Here is an 18,839-nt window from a genome sequence, read left to right as displayed (position 1 = left end):
CTTGGACGCGGAGAAAGCCTTTGACAATGTGAGGTGGTCATGGCTGGAACAGGTGTTAGATCACCTGGGCTTACACGGAGCTTTTAGGAATTTTGTGAGGGTCCTTTATGCAAATCCTCAGGCAAGAGTGAGTACCCCGGGATTTCTGTCAAAAACATTTCCTTTGATGAAGGGAACCAGGCAAGGATGCCCGATGTCACCACTATTGTTTAACTTGGCTATTGAACCACTGGCTAGACGTTTGAATGAGGGGGGTGGTTTGAAGGGATCAAGGTAGGGAGGAAGTCATTGCACTCAGCCTTATTTTCTGACGATATAATCCTGTTCATGAGCAAACCTAAAACGCAATTGAGTAGAGTCATAGAACAAATTGAGGAGTTTGGGAGGTTAGCAGGGTTTAGACTTAACAAAAACAAATGTGAAATTCTCTTCTTGGACGGAAAGAGAGCGGAGGGGGAGAGGGGTGCATTATGTGACATTCCAGTAGCTAGAAATACAATTAAATATTTGGGAGTACAGGTTGGGAGGGATACTAAGACCATATATTCATTAAATTATTCCCCTTTGATCGAGAAAATTGAACGTGAACTGCAAGGTTGGGCAAATTTGCCGTTGACTCTTCTGGGAAGAAATCATCTAATAAAAATGATGAGCTTTTCCAAGCTTCTCAATCCAATGCAGACAATCCCATTGCTTCTTAAACACTCGGATGTGAACAGATTGACAAAAGAGTTCTCACGTTTTTTTGTGGAAGGGATATAGGCCGAGGATTAGTGCCAAAAAGCTAATGTTATCAACGGAAAATGGAGGGATCAGACTACCTAACATCAGGTATCTTAAGACATGTAGTCGATTGGATTAGACGAACAAGTAGGTATTCTGACTGGGATATAGAGGCTGAATTTTGTAAACCTTGGGACCTGAGTTCAATCCTACATACCTCCATTCCAAATTTGCTGCCCAACATTAAACACTCACTGATTTGTAGAGACACAGTGATGACTTGGAAGGCGGTTAGGAAAAAGTTCGGGTTAGCCTGGAACATCTCCAAATTCCTTAATATATGGGCTTGTCCTGACTTTCCACAGGGAAGGGAAAATTATCTCTTTAACCCCTTCACGACCTTGGACGGATCTATCCGTCAAGGATCGTGTCCCGTTAAGCCCCGCCCCCTGCCGCGGGCAGGCGGCGGTCGGCACACATATCAGCTGTTTTCAACAGCTGACATATGTGCCTGCTAGCCGCGGGTGGAATCGCTTCCACCCGCGCCCATTAACCCCTTAAATCTTGCTGCCAAAGTCTGGCAGCAAGATCTAAATGCGCGCGGCCATGTTTTTTACTTACCGCCGCCCCCACCGGAAGTCACGTGTGTTATCACGGGACTATCGGTGGTTGCCATCGTAGCACAGGGTCATGTGATGACGCCTGCAGCTATGATGTTTCACTTTCGTTTTCCCTCGGCCGAGAGCAGAGGGAAAAACAAAGTGACTGAATCTGCTGTTTACAGCTGTATAGCTGTGATCAGCAGATAGATAATAGCGATCAGATTGCTGATCGCTATAGCCCCCTAGCCCCTAGTTTTAAAAAATAAAAATAAAAAAAACCCCTAAAAGTTCAAATCACCCCCCTTTCCCCCCATTGAAAATTAAAGGGTTAAAAAATAAATAAATATACACATATTTGGTATCGCCGCGTTCAGAAATGCCCGATCTATCAAAATATAAAATCAATTAATCTGATTGGTAAACAGCGTAGTGGCAAAAAAATTCCAAATGCCAAAATTACGTTTTTTGGTCGCCGCAAGTTTTACGCAAAATGCAATAACAGGTGATCAAAACGTAGCCTCTGCACAAAAATGGTAACGTTATAAACGTCAGCTCGAGACGCAAAAAATAAGCCGTCACTGAGCCATAGATCCCAAAAAATAAGAACGCTATGTGTTTCGGAAAATGGCGCAAAACGTGCGCCACTTTTATTGGACAAACTTGTGAATTTTTTTAACCCCTTAGATACAAGTAAACCTATACATGTTTGGTGTCTACAAACTCGCACCGACCTGAGGCATCACATAGATATATCAGTTTTATCATATAGTGAACACGGTGAATAAAACATCCCAAAAATTATTGTGCGATCACACTTTTTTTGCAGTTTTTCAACACTTGGAATTTGTTTGCTGTTTTCCAGTACAATATATGGTAAAACCTATGGTTTCCTTTAAAAGTACAACTCGTCCCACAAAAAACAAGCCCTCATATGGCAAGATTGACGGAATAATAAAAAAGTTACGGCTCTCGGAAGAAAAGGAGCAAAAAACAAAAACGGAAAGTGCCCGGGGGCTGAAGGGGTTAAAGATTGGAGGGGAAAAGGGATTGGAACTCTAAAAACCCTGATGCATGATACAGAACGGAGATGGATGACGTGTGATGAGTTGACAGCAAAGTATGACTTGCGCCCATTCCAGTCTCTCCAGTTTGAACAGGTGAAACAAGGGATAATCAAGAAACTATACAACATAAATAACGAATATGAGGCAAATCAGATGGATGCGATCATATTAAGGGACATCCATGCCACAAATATATCAAGTCTTTATGGAAATATGAGAGAAGTGTTAGTCCCTAACATATCAGGAAGAATGTTGGAAGGGTGGGCAAAGCAGTTGGGATCAAGAGGGGGAGGAGAAGATTTTGAATGGTTGGATGGTGATGAGATAGAAGATTGTGAATGAGAACTTAAGAGATATCCAATTCAGGATCATACATAGAGCTATCTATGGATTTAATATACTGAATGCAAGACATCCAGATAAGATGATGAGTTGTCCAAATTGTGGTACGGAAAAAACAGATCTATATCATGGGATATGGCAGTGCGAAAGGATTGAAAGATTTTGGAAACAAGTCCAGGGGGTAGTGAGGAAAATCTGGAAAAGAAATGTAGAGTTGGATCCAATGGTCTGGTTATTTTACTATCAGCATCGGGAGGAGGGAGAGAAAGGGGGAAACAAGTTACCGAATCTTTTCCATGATATAGCAATGATAAGTAAAAGGGCTATTCTTCAGAAGTGGCTGGTAAAGGAAAAACCAACAAAAGAAGAACTTGTTAATCGCTTGAAAAAAACGCTCATGATGGAGAAGTTGATGGTGGAGAGGTGTAAAGAAAGGATGACAGCAAAATTTTTCAGTAAATGGAGAAAGTTAATGAGCGTTATATGTTCTAGAGAAGAAATAATACAAATAATGTCCACATTTGTGTCTACGGAATGGTACATGAAGGAAGACCTGTCAGGGTCCCTGTGCGAGCTGAAAGTATAGTTGGCCAAATTCTGGGTTGTGTCGCATGGAGAGGGGAGGGGGGGATGGGAGGGATAGTGTTTATAAGTAATGTTTGTAACAAGTTATCAAGGAATGCTGAAGGGGGGTAGCGGAGACTAAATAATGGAAATATACATTGACGAAGAAGGGGAAGGAGCAAATTTGATGACCGTGACAAATATTTGATCGATAAATTGTAGAGACTATGTTATTTGATATTTTGATTTGTTGACCCTTATTTTCTTCATTCTGTACCCTATTTTACCATTACAAGAAAAGAAATAAAAATTTGGTTTAAAAAAAAAAGTGAGAAAGCTTGGGCTTGGGGAAAATGAGTGTAGATGGGTAGGTAGCTGGCTTAGTGATAGAAAACAAAAAGTGGTTATTAATGGCGCATACTCAGATTGGGCCAGGGTTACTAGTGGGGTGCAGCAGGGGTCTGTATTGGGCCCCCTACTTTTAATATATTTATTAATGATCTGGTGGATGGCTTACAGAGTAAAATATCAGTATTTGCAGATGATACAAAACTATGTAAGGTAGTTAACACAAAGGAGGACAGTTTGCAACTACAGATAGATTTGAGTAAATTGGAGAATTGGGCTGAAAAATGGCAAATGAGGTTTAACACTGATAAGTGTAAGGTTATGCACATGTGAAGGAGAAATAGATGCTACGATTACTTACTAAATGGGAAACTGCTGGGGAAATCAGACATGGAAAAAGACTTAGTCATCTTAGTCAATAAGAAGCTAAATTGGAGTGCCTAGTGTCAGGCAGCTGCCACCAAAGCAAATAGGGTGATGGGATGCATTAGAAGAGGTCTGGGGGCAAGAGATGAAAAGATCATTCTCTCTCTGTACAAATCCCTCGTCAGACCACACTTGGGGAGTATTGTGTGCAACTTTGGGCGCCAGTGCTCAAGAAAGACATTACTGGACTTGAAAGGGTTCAGAGGCGGGCAACTAAAATAATAAGTGGAGTGGGTGCATTACAATACCCAGAAAGGTTATCAAAATTAGGTCTATTTACTCTAGAAAAGAGAAGACTTAGAGGAGACCTAATAAATATGTACAAGTATATCAGAGGGCAATACAGAGATCTCTCCCATGATCTGTTCATACCAAGGACTGTGACAAGAACAAGGGGGCATTCTCTTCGATTGGAGGAAAGAAAAATTCTACATCAGCATAGAAAAGGGTTCTTCACGGTAAGAGCAGTGAGGCTCTGGAACTCTCTTCCTGGGGAAGTAGTGATGGCCAACTCACTGAATGAATTTAAGAGAGGAATGGATGCTTTTCTTGAAAGCAACAGTATAGAAGGTTATGAGAACATTTACACAATGGGGAGAAAATAGGAAAAGCACCAGGAGAACATGTACAGAGAGGGAAAAAGTAGAAAAATCACCAGCAAATCATGTACAGAATTGGAAGAAACTAGGAAAACCAGTACAACAAAACAAAGAGAAAATAGGAAAAGCACCAGGAGAACATGTACAGAATGGGGACAAAAGCACCAGAAAAACATGTACAGAATGTGGAAAAAGTAGGGAAAGAAACAGGAGAACATGTACAGAATGGGGGAAAAAGTAGGAAATGTACCATGGGAATATGTACAGAATGAGTAGAAAGTAGGAAAAGCATTAGGAGAACATGTATAGAATTAGGAGGAAGTAGAAAAAGCACCAGGAAAACATGTACAGAATGGGGAGAAAGCACCAGGAGTACATATACAGAACTGGGAGAAAGTAGGAAAAGTACCAGGCGAATATGTATAGAACGAGAAGAAAGTAAGAAAAGCTCCAGTAGATCATGTAGAAAATGGAAGGAAAGAAGGAACATTTTCCAGAAGAAAATGTACAGAATGGATAGAAAGTAGGAAAAGCACCAGGAGATCATGTACAAACTGGAAAGAAAGGAGAACATGTACAGAATGAGGGAAAAGTAGAAAAAGCACCAGGAGATTATGTACAAAATAGAGGAAAGTAGGAAAAGCATCAGGAGAACATATACAGAATAGGGAGAAAATAAGCAAAGCACAAAGAGAATATAACCAGGACAAGGAAAAAGTAGGAAAAGCACCAGTAGAACATGTACAGAATGAGAAGAATGTAGGACAATCTCCAGAAGAACGAGTACAGAATGGCGAGACAGTAGGAAAAGCACAAGGAGATCATGAACAGATGGGAAAAAAGTAGGAAAAACACCAGGAGATCATGTACAGAACGAGAAGAAAGTAGGAAAAACGCTAAGAGAACATGTACAGAATGAGGAGAAAGTAGGGAAAGCATCAGGATAACATGTACACAAAAGGGCAAAAGTCCGAAAAGCAGCAGGAAAATATGTACAAAATGGGAAGAAAGTAAAAAAAGCACAAGGAGAACATGTACAGAATGGGGAGAAATTAGGAAAACTACCAAGTGAACATGTGCTGATTGGGAAGAAAGTAGGAGAAGCACCAGAACAAAATGTACAAAATGAGAAGTATGAAAAGCACCTGAAGAACATGTACAGAGTGGGGAAAAAGTAGGTAAAGCACCAGGAGAACATGTACAAAATGGGGAAAAAGTAGAAAAAGCACCAGAAGATAATGTGCTAAATAGATAGAAAGTAGGAAAAGCACAAAGAGAGTATGTGCAGAATGGTGAGAATGTATGAAAATCACCAGGAGAACATGTACAGTATCAGGAGAAAGTAGGAAAAGCACCAGGAGAACATGTAGAAAATAGAAGGAAAGTAGGAAAAGCACCAAGAGAACATGAACTGTACAGGGAGAAAGTAGGAAAAGCCCCAGGAGATAATGTACAGATTGGGGACAAAGTAGGAAAAGCACCAGGAGAGCATGTACAGAACGGGGACAAAGTAGGAAAAGCCCCAGGAGATAATGTACAGACCGGGGAAAAAGTAGGAAAAGCACCAGGAGAACATGTACAAAACAGGGAGAAAGTAGAAAAAGCACCAGGAGTAAATTTACAGAACAAGGAGAACGTAGGAAAAACACTACAAGAACATGTACTGAATGGGGAGAAAGTAGGAAAAGCACCATATCAACATGTACAGATTGAGGAGAGTATGAAAAACACACAAAGAAACAAAAAAAAAAAATGAAAACAACAAACCACCACTGAATATGTACAGATTGAGGAGAATGTAAGTAAAGCACCAGAAGAACATGTACAGAGTGGGGACAAAGTAGAAAAAGCACCAGGACAACACATACAGAATGGGAAGAAAGTAGAAAAAGCACCAAGTAAACATGTACAGATTGTGGAGAAAAATGTGGGGAAAGTAGAAAAACCACCATGAGATCATGTACAGAATGGGGAGATAGTAGGAAATGCACAACGATAACATGTACAGAATGGATAAAACGTAGGAAAAGCCCCAGGAGATCATGTACAAACTGGAAAGAAGGTAGAAAAAGCACCAGGAGAACATGTACAAAATGGAGGAAAGTATGAAAAGCATCAGGAGAACATATACAGAATGGGGAGAAAATAGGCAAAGGACAAAGAGAATATAACCAGGACAAGGATAAAGTAGGAAAAGCATCAGGAGAACATGTACAGAATAGGAAGAATGTAGGATAATCACCAGAAGAACATGTACAGAAAGGCAAGACAGTGAAAAAAGCACAAGGAAATCATGAACAGATGGGGAAAAAGTAGGAAAAGCACCAGGAGAACATGTACAAAATGGGGGAAAAGTAGAAGAAGCACCAGAAGATCATGTGCTAAATAGATAGAAAGTAGGAAAAGCACCAGGAGAGCATGTGCAGAATGGGGAGAATGTAAAAAAATTACCAGGAGAACATGTACAGTATTGGGAGAAAATAGGAAAAACACCAGGAGATCATGTACTCATGTACAGAATGGAGAGAAAGTAGGAAAAGCACCATGAAAACATGTACAAAATAGAAGGAAAGTAGGAAAAGCACCAAGAGAACATGAACAGAACAGGGAGAAAGTAGGAAAAGCACCAGGAGAACATGTACAGAGCGATGAGAAAGTAGGAAAAGCACCAGGAGATCATGTGCAGACTCGGGAGAAAGTAGGAAAAGCACCAGAACATATACAAAATGGGGAGAAAGTAAGAAAAGCACCAAGAGTAGATGTACAGAACAGGGAAAACGTAGGAAAAACCACTACAATAACATGTACTGAATAGGGAGAAACTAGGAAAAGCACCAGTAGAACATGTACAAAATCGGGAAAAAAGTAGAAAAAGCACTATGAGAACATGTACAGAATAGAGACAAAGTAGGAAAACCATCAAGTGAACATGTACAGACTGAGGAGAATGTGGGTAAAGCACAAAGTGAACATGTACAGACTGAGGAGAATGTGGGTAAAGCACCAAGTGAACATGTAAAGATTGTGGAGAAGGTAGGAAAAGCACCATGAGATCATGTACAGAATGGGAAGAATGTAGGAAAAGAACCGGGAGAAGATGTACAAAATAGAAGGAAAGTAGCAAAATCACCAGGAGAACATGTACAGAAAGGCAAGACAGTTGGAGAAGCACAAGGAAATCATGAACAGATGGGGGAAAAGTAGGAAAAGCACCAGGAGAGCATGTGCAGAATGGGGAGAATGTACAAAAATCACCAGGAGAACAAGTACAGTATTGGGAGAAAATAGGAAAAACATCAGGAGATCATATTCAGAATGGAGAGAAAGTAGGAAAAGTACCATGAAAACATGTACAAAATAGAAGGAAAGTAGGAAAAGCACCAAGAGAACATGAACAGAACAGGAGAAAGTAGGAAAAGCACCAGAACATATACAAAATGGGCAGAAAGTAGGGAAAGCACCAAGAGTAGATGTACAGTACAGGGAAAACGTAGAAAAAGCACTACAATAACATGTTCTGAATGGGGAGAAATTAGGAAAAGCAGCAGTACATGTACAAAATCGGTGAAAAAAGTAGAAAAAGAACTATGAGAACAAGTACAGAATAGAGACAAAGTAGGAAAACCATCAAGTGAACATGTACAGACTAAGGAGAATGTAGGTAAAGCACCAAGTGAACATGTAAAGATTGTGGAGAAGGTAGGAAAAGCACCATGAGATCATGTACAGAATGAGAAGAATGTAGGAAAAGCGCCAGGAGAACATGTACAAAATAGAAGGAAAGTAGGAAAATCACCAGGAGAACAGGAAGAACGTAGGAAAAATACTACAAGAATATGTACTGAATGGGGAGAAACAAGGATAAGCACCAGGAGAACATGTAAGAAATTGGAAGAAAGTAGGAAAAGCACTACGAGAACATGTACAGAATGGAGAGAAACTAGGAAAACCACCAAGTGAACATGTACAGATTGAGGAGAATGAAAAAAACAAACAAAAAAAATAAAAAAACAAAAATCAAAACAACAAAACCAACAAACAAACAATGAACCACCAAGTGAACATGTACAGATTGAGGAGAATGTAAATAAAGCATCAGAAGAACATGTACAGAGTGGGGAGAAAGTAGGAAAAGCACCAGAACACATACAGAATGGGGAGAAAGTAGAAAAAGCACAAGGAAAACATGTACAAAAAAGGAGAGAAATTAGGAAAACCACCAAGTAAACATGTTCAGATTGTGGAGAAAGTAGGAAAAGCAACAGGAGAACATGTACAGAATGGGAAGAAAGTAGGAAATACACAACAAAAACATGTACAGAATGGGGAGAAAGCAGGAAGAGGACCAAGTGAAAAGAGATGAGCAAACATGTTTGACAAAGGTTCACCAATTTCAAATCAGGTACGAGCCCTACCATGTTCGTTCGAGCTCGCTAACTCCGAGTCCTTTCCTCACAAATCGGTGATCTTCTGTTTTGTTTTTTTGTTCGTTTTTTTCCCCTCGAACACTGTCCAAGTTTCCAAAAATGCTTTTGTAATAACATTTTCAGCTTGTGTATATGATTGTGGTGCTGTCATATGAATAGGGGGATGTGTAAAATCAGTGGAGGGGGTTAGGACTCGGGAGAAGCCTTTTAGTGCATGGCACCATATTTTATTTTAATTTTTCTTAACTTTATTTCTGGATGTTCCTACAGCCACACACGGCGCTGCAAACATCCACAAGGTTTAGACACAAGGGCTCCTGTGATTGGCTGCCTACGTCACATGTTCATCTGCATATAAATTGTGGACATGTTGCATTGATGCCATTTTGTGAATGTGAAACATTAGGCAAGGTGGTGCCACCAGTGTTGCTAGACAGTGAGCTTAGCTAAGGGTTTAATGCTAGGTAGTTGAGAATAATAGGAGAGCATTAGTTTAGAATTGTGATGTGCAATGTAAGGAAAGGTGTGTGTGTTCCACAAATAGGCACATTTCATGATAGAAATAGGGATTTGCACTTATAGAGCCTGCTAAAGTGTTGCCAGTGAAGCATCTAAATAGGTATTGCTACATATTACTGCCTCCTCAAAAGTATGCTAACACATTTATAAGTATTGCTAGTTAGCAGTGCCTAGCCTAAAAAGTTGCTAGGGAAGTGTCTAAGAAGTGCTTCTTGCAATTTTAATTGCCTGCTCAAAATCACGCAAACATATGTCTAGGTATTGCTAGTTAGCAGTGCCTTGCCTAAAAAGTTGCTAGGGAAGTATCTAAAAAGGTGTTCATGCCAATTTTAATTGCCTGCTCAAAATTATGCAAACACATTTATAGGTATTGCTAGTTGGCAGTGCCTTGCCTAAAAAGTTGCTAGGAATATGTCTAAAAAGTGGTTCTTGGCAATTTTATTTGCCTGCTCAAAATTACACAAACACATTTATAGGTATCGTTAGTTAGCACTGCAGTGCCTGGATTAAAAATTTACTAGGGAATTATCTAAACAGGTGTTCTTGCCAATTTTAATTTCCTGCTCAAAACTATGCAAACACATTTATAGCTATTGTTAGTTAGCAGTGCCTGGCCTGCTGTAAATTTTCTAGGCAACTAGCTAAAAAGTTGTTCTTGACTATTTTAATTGCCTGCTTAAAATTCCGCAGTGAAACACATTTATAAGTATTGTTATTAGTGCCTGCTGAAAATTTCCTACTAAACAAGCTAAAAAACGTCTTCTTTGCACTTTTCTGTGTCAGCTCCAAATTACGCAGTGAACCACATTTGTAGGCAGTGGTACTTTTTAGTGCCTTCACAATATTGCCAATTCAGGCAGGAAATGAATAATTTATCTTTTGTGTCAGGTGTCTGACAGGTGTGGGCGTAGGTTGGTAAAACATCTGTTTGAAAGGAGAAGGGTACATCAATCATGAGTGGTAAACCATGACAAGGTTGTCATGGAAGGGGGGACTAGGTAAGGTGTTGGAGGTATACGTGTGGGAATTTCTGTTAGTCAAAGGTCTAGTGGGTAAACACTGGCTCATACTATTCCAAGAAAAAAGAGAACAACGTCCGTTACTGGAGAGCCTACTCCATTAGATTTCTTTGGCAGCTGCACATCACTTCAAATTCGAAATAAGGCTGATAAACAGAAGGTGCTAAAGTGGTCGGAAAGCACTGCATCAAGTGGCCTCTCCTCCTCTTCCTGCAGCTCAACATCGCACAGATCATTCCTCAGAGGTGTCACCCCAATTACACTTGTTTGCACCTGCTTCACAAATTGCCAACCAGCAAACTGACTGTGGGCAACCACACATGGGCACGTCTCAATAGCTGTTCACACATTCTATCCCAAAGGCTCCAAAGATTCCCAGACTGAAAAGGAATAAAGCATCTGCACTGATGCCCAAAATCTTTGTCAGTTGGATCCTGGCCCAGATGAAGTAGGGTCCCAGCAGGATCCCGACCCTCATTTATTGAGAACCCCCAGGGGTGGAGGTGATGATGATGAGACTCAGATACCTGAGGTGCACATGTAGTGTACTGTCCTGTGATGTCAGAAAGACAAGTAGTGGGACAACATAGAGCCTGACGATCAAGTTGTAGATTCCACTTGGTGTGAACCCAGAGGCACACAACTGTGTAACTCAGCAGATAAGGAGGAGGAGGAAGACGAGGAGGTTAAGTTTGCAATTGCCAAATGGAGTTTTCATTCATATGTGTATGCAAGGGCAACAATGCTGTCAAACTAGTCAAATAAGTTATTCTAAGTCCGATTATGTTGTTACAGTCTACATGAAAAAGATACCCTTTCTTTCCCTCTCACAGGTAAAGAGATTTTCAACTGTGAAGTGCCATCAAAAGGTAGGCTGTCTTCACGGAGGTCTTCTTTGCAGGTGCCCCCATTGCCGCCCCCCTTCTAATTGAGCATCCCTGATTCAGGATGATGCAACTCTATCCGGTAGTACTTCAAGACCAGACACCCTTTCATCTTTCTGAAGCTCAAGTCCATACACACAATCAAATCTATCATATTTTAAAAGATAAAGGGTTGACTGACACTTGATCCAAAACCGTTCCCTTCCATTGAGTTATTGGACCACTGCCCTCTTTCCAGCCATGTTGTATCTGGCAACCTACAATATATCTTCTTGGTTGAGAGATTGGTTTACTTGGTCGCAATTTGCTTCGAAGCTTCTTGTGAGAGGTCCTTTTCTTCATCATATTTGTTGAAATGCTTGCTGCATCAGCTCTTGATCACTGAGCTGCGGCCTTTCCAAATGAAGTCTTCATTCATCCATGCATGCAAGGTCAGAAACGCTGCCAAACTAGGGTGAAAATGAGTCACTCCAAGCCTGATATTGTTGTTACATTCTATATGAAAAAGATACCCTTTCTTTCCACCTCACATGCAAAGAGATTTTTGTCTGTAGTGCCAGTCTTCTGGGAGAAAGAGGCCTACGCCTATTATGTATCTCTTGATTTTTAACATTTAAATGCCAACCACATCCTGTGTGTTGCATTGACAATCGGTGAAATGGGGGCAATTGATGTCACTGTGCTGTCTGCATGAAATTTCTTAAATCTCAACACTTTAAGTAGGGTATCCAAATTGTCTTTTGTCTGAAGTGCCAGTGTTTTGGGAGCAAGAGGCCTATGCCTGTCTGCCATCTTGCTGTCTCTGGTGAAGGTAGAAATGCTGGTTCAGGTCTTGTTCCATGGCGGCTGGTCCCATGCAGCCATGTTGCTTTGTTGGCCTATTTGTAGCGTGTGCCAATTGTTGCCACTTTTCCAGCTGCCTGACCTTCATTTTTGGAAATCGGGAGACTCCAAGTAGGGTCTCCAAGTTTGGTTTTGTCTGTAGTGCCAGTGGTCGGCAGCAAGAGGCCTACGCCTTTCTGTCTCTGTTGAAGGTAGAGCATGCCGGTTCAGACCTTTTTCCATGGCCAGTCCCAAGCACCCATGTTGCCTAGTTGGCCTATTTATATTGTGTGCCAATTGTTGCCATGTTTCCGGTTGCTTTACCTTAATTTTAGGAAACATGGAGATTCCAAGTAGGGTCTCCAAGTTTGATTTTGTCTGTAGGGCCAGTCTTCAGGGAGCAAGCAATTTTTAAAACTGAAATGCCAGGCCGCATCCTGTGTGTTGTATGGGCCGTACCTCCCAGCTGTAGAAAGACACTATGGGGAAGGGAGAAATTGATGCTACTGTACTGGTGTCTGCCTGAAAGGTTTGTAAATATCAAGACTCCAAGATGGGTCTCAAAGTTGTGTCTTGTCTGTACTGGCAGGGGTATGGGAGCACCAGCCCTACACCGGTTTCTCATCCACTTCTATATTTCTTATGTCAATAGTTTGGAAGCTAATGGCTATACCAAACATTGGTACTGCACTGTAAAACGTATTTTTGCTGATTTGGAAGGTTTTCAACCCCCTAAAGGTGTTTTCTGTGCCTTATGTTTGGCCTCCCATTCAATCCAATGGAGTTCAGTAATGTTCAATAACATCTCGGATTGGATTCAATGAACAGTTCGGCTAAGGTACCGATTGTTCAAGTGGGCTCAGCGAACCGAACCTTGTGATGTTTACTTATCTCTACAAGAGAACGTGTACAGAATGAGGAGAAAGTAGGGAAAGCATCAGGGTACATGTACACAAAGGGAAGAAAGTAGGAAAAGCACCAGGAGAACATGTACAGAATGGGGAGAAAATAAGAAATCACCAGGAAAACATGTAAACAAAGGGGAGAAAGTAGGAAAAGTACCATGAGAACATGTAACAGAACAAGGAGAAAGTATGAAAAGCACCAGGAGAACATGTACAAAATGGAGAGAAAGTAGGAAAAGCACCAGGATAACATGTACAGAATGGGGAAAAAATAAGAAATCACCAGAGGAGAACATGTACAAAATGGAGAGAAAGTAGGAAAAGCACCAGGAGAACATGTACAGAACAGAAGAAAGTATGAAAAGCACCAAGAGAACATGCACAGAATCGGAGAAAGTAGGATAAGCACCAGAAGAACATGTACAAAACAAGGAGAAAGTAGGAAAAGGACCAGGAGAACATCTACAAAATGGGGAGAAAATAGGAAAAGCACCAGGAGAACATGTACAGAACAGGGAGAAGAAGAAAGTACACAAATACAAGACCAAGCAGATGTGGAAATCAAAGTCACTGAGTATCACTGGAGATCAGTATACAATCTGATAAGAATTTCTGGATATGGTCTTACCTGTAGGATGGGCAGGTCACACAATGCACAGCGTGGAGCATAAAGTGAAAAATAATCCCTTTCACAATATGGACGTCCTTCTTTCTCAAAGAAATTAGTAGTTCCAATAAGTGACTTACAGTGGGCACAAACAAAGTGTTCAGGGTGCCATGTATGTCCTAATGCAGTCACCACCTGAAAATCAAGAACAAAGTTGTAACATCCCATGAGAAGTACAACAGAATATTAGATATGAGAATGAAACCTACTCCTCACACATAGGACGAGGTCACATGGTATGCAGGGCTGGCTTCAGGTTTATGTTACACGTGCCTATTCTATTAATGTAATCCATTCCGTCATCTTTAATGTGCTGTATAATTTCTAAATGCAATTCTTTCATGGGTTATGGAAAACAGAGAGGGCATCTGACCAATTTTGCTGGATTTTTATAACAGCCATGAATATGTGGCATATGATAATCTAGAGCAGGGGTCTCAAAGATGCAGCCCATGTGACACATGTGCCCCTGAGGCTGCTTCTTGCAGTTTGCAGGCAAGCAGACCTCTTAATGATCGTGGCTGGTGAGGGGGCCATTGCCATCAGCGCTTTATTTCAGATTACTATATTGCCAGCACCGCACAGACAAGCTCTCTACACAACTATACCAAGGCCAGCCATCGGCCAATCAGAGCTCAGCAGCTGATGTCATATGAAGACGTCAACTGCTGGCCCCTGATTGGCCAGTGGCTACTATTGGTATAGTTGTGCAGAGATCTTGTCTGCGTGGCACCGGCAATATATTAATCTGAAATAAAGTTCTGACAGTGGTGGCCCCCTGCACTGGTCGCAATCGTCAAGGGGTCTCCGTGCCTGTGAGCCGCAAGTAGCAGAAAAGAGAACACTGAGAGAACTGAGGACAGACGAGAATAATTTTTTTCTCCTTTTTTGACATTACTACAAGAAGGGGACCAGGATGGGCACATTACTACAAGAAGGGGACCAACATGGGTACATTACTGCAGGATGGAGACCAGGTTGGGCACATTAATACAGGACGGAGACAAGGATGGGCACATTACTACAAGGTGAAAAAGATGGACACATTACTACAATGAGACAAAGATAGACACGTTACTACATCGACACAAAGATAGACAAAACAGAATTCATTGTCTTTCCTCCTCCTCACTCAACTCCTCCAACAAGCCTATCCATCAAAGTTGATGGCTGCTCACTCTCCCCAGTCTCACAAGCTCGTTGCCTTGGAGTAACCCTCGACTCTGCTCTATCCTTCAAGCCACACATCCAAGCCCTTTTCACCTCATGCCGACTACAACTTAAAAATATCTCCCAGATCTGTGCTTTCCTTAACCAAAAATCAGTAAAAACATTAGTACATGCCCTCATCATCTCCCGCCTCAACTACTGCAACCTCCTGCTCTGTGGCCTCCCTTCCAACACTCTTGCACCCCTCCAATCTATCCTAAACTCTACGGCCCGCTTAATTCACCTCTCCCCTCGCTATTCCCCAGCCTCGCCACTCTGCCAATCCCTTCACTGGCTTCCCATTGCCCAAAGACTCCAGTTCAAAACATTAACCATGACATACAAATCCACCCAGAATCTGTCTCCTCCTTATATCTGTGCCCTAGTCTCCTGGTATCAACCTGCACGCAACCTCAGATCCTCACAAGATCTCATTCTCTACTCCTCTCTTATCTCCTCTTCCCACAATCGCGTACAAGATTTCTCCCGTGCCTCCCCTATACTCCGGAATGCTCTAACTCAGCATATCAGACCTCCCCTACTGTGGAAAGCTTCAAGAAGAACCTGAAGACCCATCTCTTCCAACAAGCCTGCAACCTACAATAATCCTCTGTTCAGTACACCACTGCGCAACCAGCTCTGTCCTCACCTATTGTATCCTCACCCATTCCCTGTAGACTGAGCCCTCGCGGGCAGGGTCGTCTCTCCTCCTATACCAGTCTGCTTTGTATTGTTAATGATTGTTGTATGTATATGTACCGCCCCGCGATCGGCTGCAGCCGAGCCGCTCGGATCCAGGCTCGTTGGTGGGTGGCTCGAGTGCCTCTGGACCAGGGGTCACTTCGCTCTGAAAGGGGGCTGACGCTACTTAGGGGGTAGGTAGAAAACAAGATGGGACACATGAAAACCCTTTATACATCATTAGGTTACATGTGGTTGCTTCCTATAGGGGCAATATAGGAAACTGAGAGAAAAGAAGGGAATACCAACCAGAGTCATGTGTTTCAAAAATAAACTTCAAACAAGATCAGCTCTTATAATAGTTTCACACATCTTTATTAGATACAAAAGAAGAGACATGGTATAAATTACATAGAGAGTGATCTAAGATTACAAAGTAAATTATAAATAGGTAATAGATAAAAATCCAGAGCAAGGCAAGTGGGTCTGGTAGGTCACCATGGGGAGTGAAGGTAGAGTTAAAGCAGGCATGTGCCAGGCAGTCCCCTGAGGAAGACCACGAAACGCGTTGGAATGCGGTCACTGTTGGTCTGCATAGGATTCACCATGGGTAAGCAGGAATGTATATTATAATGATGACATATACACTATCACTATGATGGAATTGGCACATGCCTGCTTTAACTCTACCTTCACCCCCCATGGTGACCTACCAGACCCACTTGCCTTGCTCTGGATTTTTATGTATTACCTATTTATAATTTACTTTGTAATCTTAGATCACTCTCTATGTAATTTATACCATGTCTCTTCTTTTGTATCTAATAAAGATGTGTGAAACTATTATAAGAGCTGATCTTGTTTGAAATTTATTTCTCAAACACATGACTCTGGTTGCTATTCCCTTCTTTTCTCTCAGTTTCCTTATGGGGTAGGTAGGTAGGTGCACGGCCAGAGCCGTGTTTGAGTTCGTGACGCCACCCACGGGACATGGTGAAGGTGTAGACACCACCGCTGCGGTTACGGGGCACACAGGGGAGATGGTGATGCAGCAAGATGTTAACCCCTCCGTGGGCAGGGTTGTTGGCCCCGGGGCCCGTTGGGGAGAGTAGCCGGGTGGTGCAGGGCGGCGCGCTGCCGGATGGCACTGTTGTACTCACAGTTACTGACACACACACGTCTCTGGTAAACAAAGTTGATGGTGGTCAGTGCCCACAGCCAGCTGCGTCTGGTCCCCCACCCGGTTTGGTGGTCTTTGCCTTTCTCCTGCCCCGTGTTGTAAATGTATTGACTGCCTATGCTTCAGCAACGGGAGTCCGCTCCCCGGATTTGTGTATGTCGGAGGAGTCCATTTGCCCGTAGACGCTGGCCCGTGGGATCTCTCTGCCTGTGCGGTGGCTTTCTATTCCCCTCGGTGGGCTGTTGTCTTCAGTCGGGACTTGTGTGGGAAAGGACCTATAGTCCAGACCGCAATCAGTAGATTTGACTTGGCCCAGTGCCTTCTGCACCTTGTTCAGGGTCTGAGTACCCCCCTTGTGCTCCGGTTTCTGAGTCGGTTCCCCAGGTCGGTACCGGCGGGTCACTACCCTGTCCCGGTCCACCAAGGTTCCACCGAGCCATCTTCCTGGCTCCTGCAGGCTAGGCCACCGTCTGCCACCTAGCCGAGGTACCAGGGCTACGACACCGGCACCTGTCTGTCACCAGCATGTACCACAGGCCTGACCTCCTCTCCTCAACTGTCAAACTGATCTCACAAACTGATCTGCTTGTGTTTCCTGCCCCAGGCTCTCTGAACTCCTCGGTGGGCGTGGCCAATCGCCTGGCTCCGCCCCCCTGGTGTGTCCATTAAGCTCTGCAGGAGGTGACTAGGTTTTTAATGTGGTTGGCTGCTGTTACCTTATTGGGGAAGGTGTTGAACGGGGCACTATCTGTGACTACCTGGCTAGTCCAGGGCGTCACATATACCCTCTTTCACTTGTAAAGCGCCATGGAATAAACGGTGCTATAATAAATAATAATAATAATACTACAAGACGAGGACAAGGATGGGCACATTACTACTACAGGATGCAGACAAGGATGGGAACATTGCTACACGATGGGGACAAGAATGTGCATGACTCTGACTCTGAAAATTGTAGATTCACATTGAAGGCATCAAAACTATGAATTAACATATGTGGAATAAAATACTTAACAAAAAAGTGTGAAAAAACTGTCTTATATTCTAGGTTTTTGAAAGTAGCCACCTTTTGCTTTGATTACTGCTTTGCACACTCTTGTCATTCTCTTGATGGGCTTCAAGAGGTAGTCACCGGAAATGGTCTTCCACCAGAGACAGACACAGAGATAGAGAGAGACAGACAGAGACTGATACAGAGACAGACAGATAGACACAGACAGACATAGATAGAGACAGAGACACACATGGATAAAGACAGACACACAGACAGAGAGAAAGAGACGGACACGGAAAGAGAGACAGAGAGACAGACAGACAGAGACAGACAGACAGACAGACGCACAGACGGACAGAGACAGACAAACACAGAAAGAGAGACAAGAGACAGACAGACAGAGACAGACAGACAAACAGACAGACAGACCCACAGACAGACAGAGACAGACAGAGACAGACAAACACGGAAAGAGAGACAGACAGAGACAGTTTGTTATCACCACATTCATAACAACCCAAGCTATCACACCATACCATAACCCATATGATCAATGCCATTTAAGAAAATAAAATAACAGCGAAAAATGTTTTTTTAAAGAAAAGTGATCCAAAGGTGTGTAAGAAAAAAATATGGTATCACTAAAAGTGTAACTTTGTCTTGCAAAGGATGCGTACCCCCAAAATTCAATTTTTTTCTATGTGCAGCCCATTCACCCAGCAGAGTTTGAGACTCCTGATCTAGAGTCATATATATTACACTATAAAAAATAAATATGCTGATTTTGCCCAATTTTTCTCTAAAAACTAAATATGCACACAATAATCATCAATATGAGACGTCACAATGTACTGGGTGCAA

At 42.3% G+C, this 18,839-nt stretch overlaps 1 protein-coding gene across 2 annotated transcripts in view; it reads right to left on the bottom strand.

The window, feature by feature from the left end:
• TGFB1I1 (transforming growth factor beta 1 induced transcript 1) overlaps nt 1-18,839 on the bottom strand; it is a 111,791-nt gene that overhangs the window by 16,538 nt on the left and 76,414 nt on the right. For both annotated transcript variants that reach the window (XM_075319671.1, XM_075319672.1), the window contains exon 9: nt 13,873-14,046. In XM_075319671.1, coding sequence (XP_075175786.1) covers nt 13,873-14,046 — 174 coding nt within the window. The remainder of the gene's footprint in view (nt 1-13,872; nt 14,047-18,839) is intronic.

This window comes from Anomaloglossus baeobatrachus, chromosome 7, assembly GCF_048569485.1.
Source record: "Anomaloglossus baeobatrachus isolate aAnoBae1 chromosome 7, aAnoBae1.hap1, whole genome shotgun sequence".
NCBI lineage: Eukaryota > Metazoa > Chordata > Amphibia > Anura > Aromobatidae > Anomaloglossus > Anomaloglossus baeobatrachus.
This window is presented reverse-complemented; position numbering and strand designations above follow the sequence as displayed.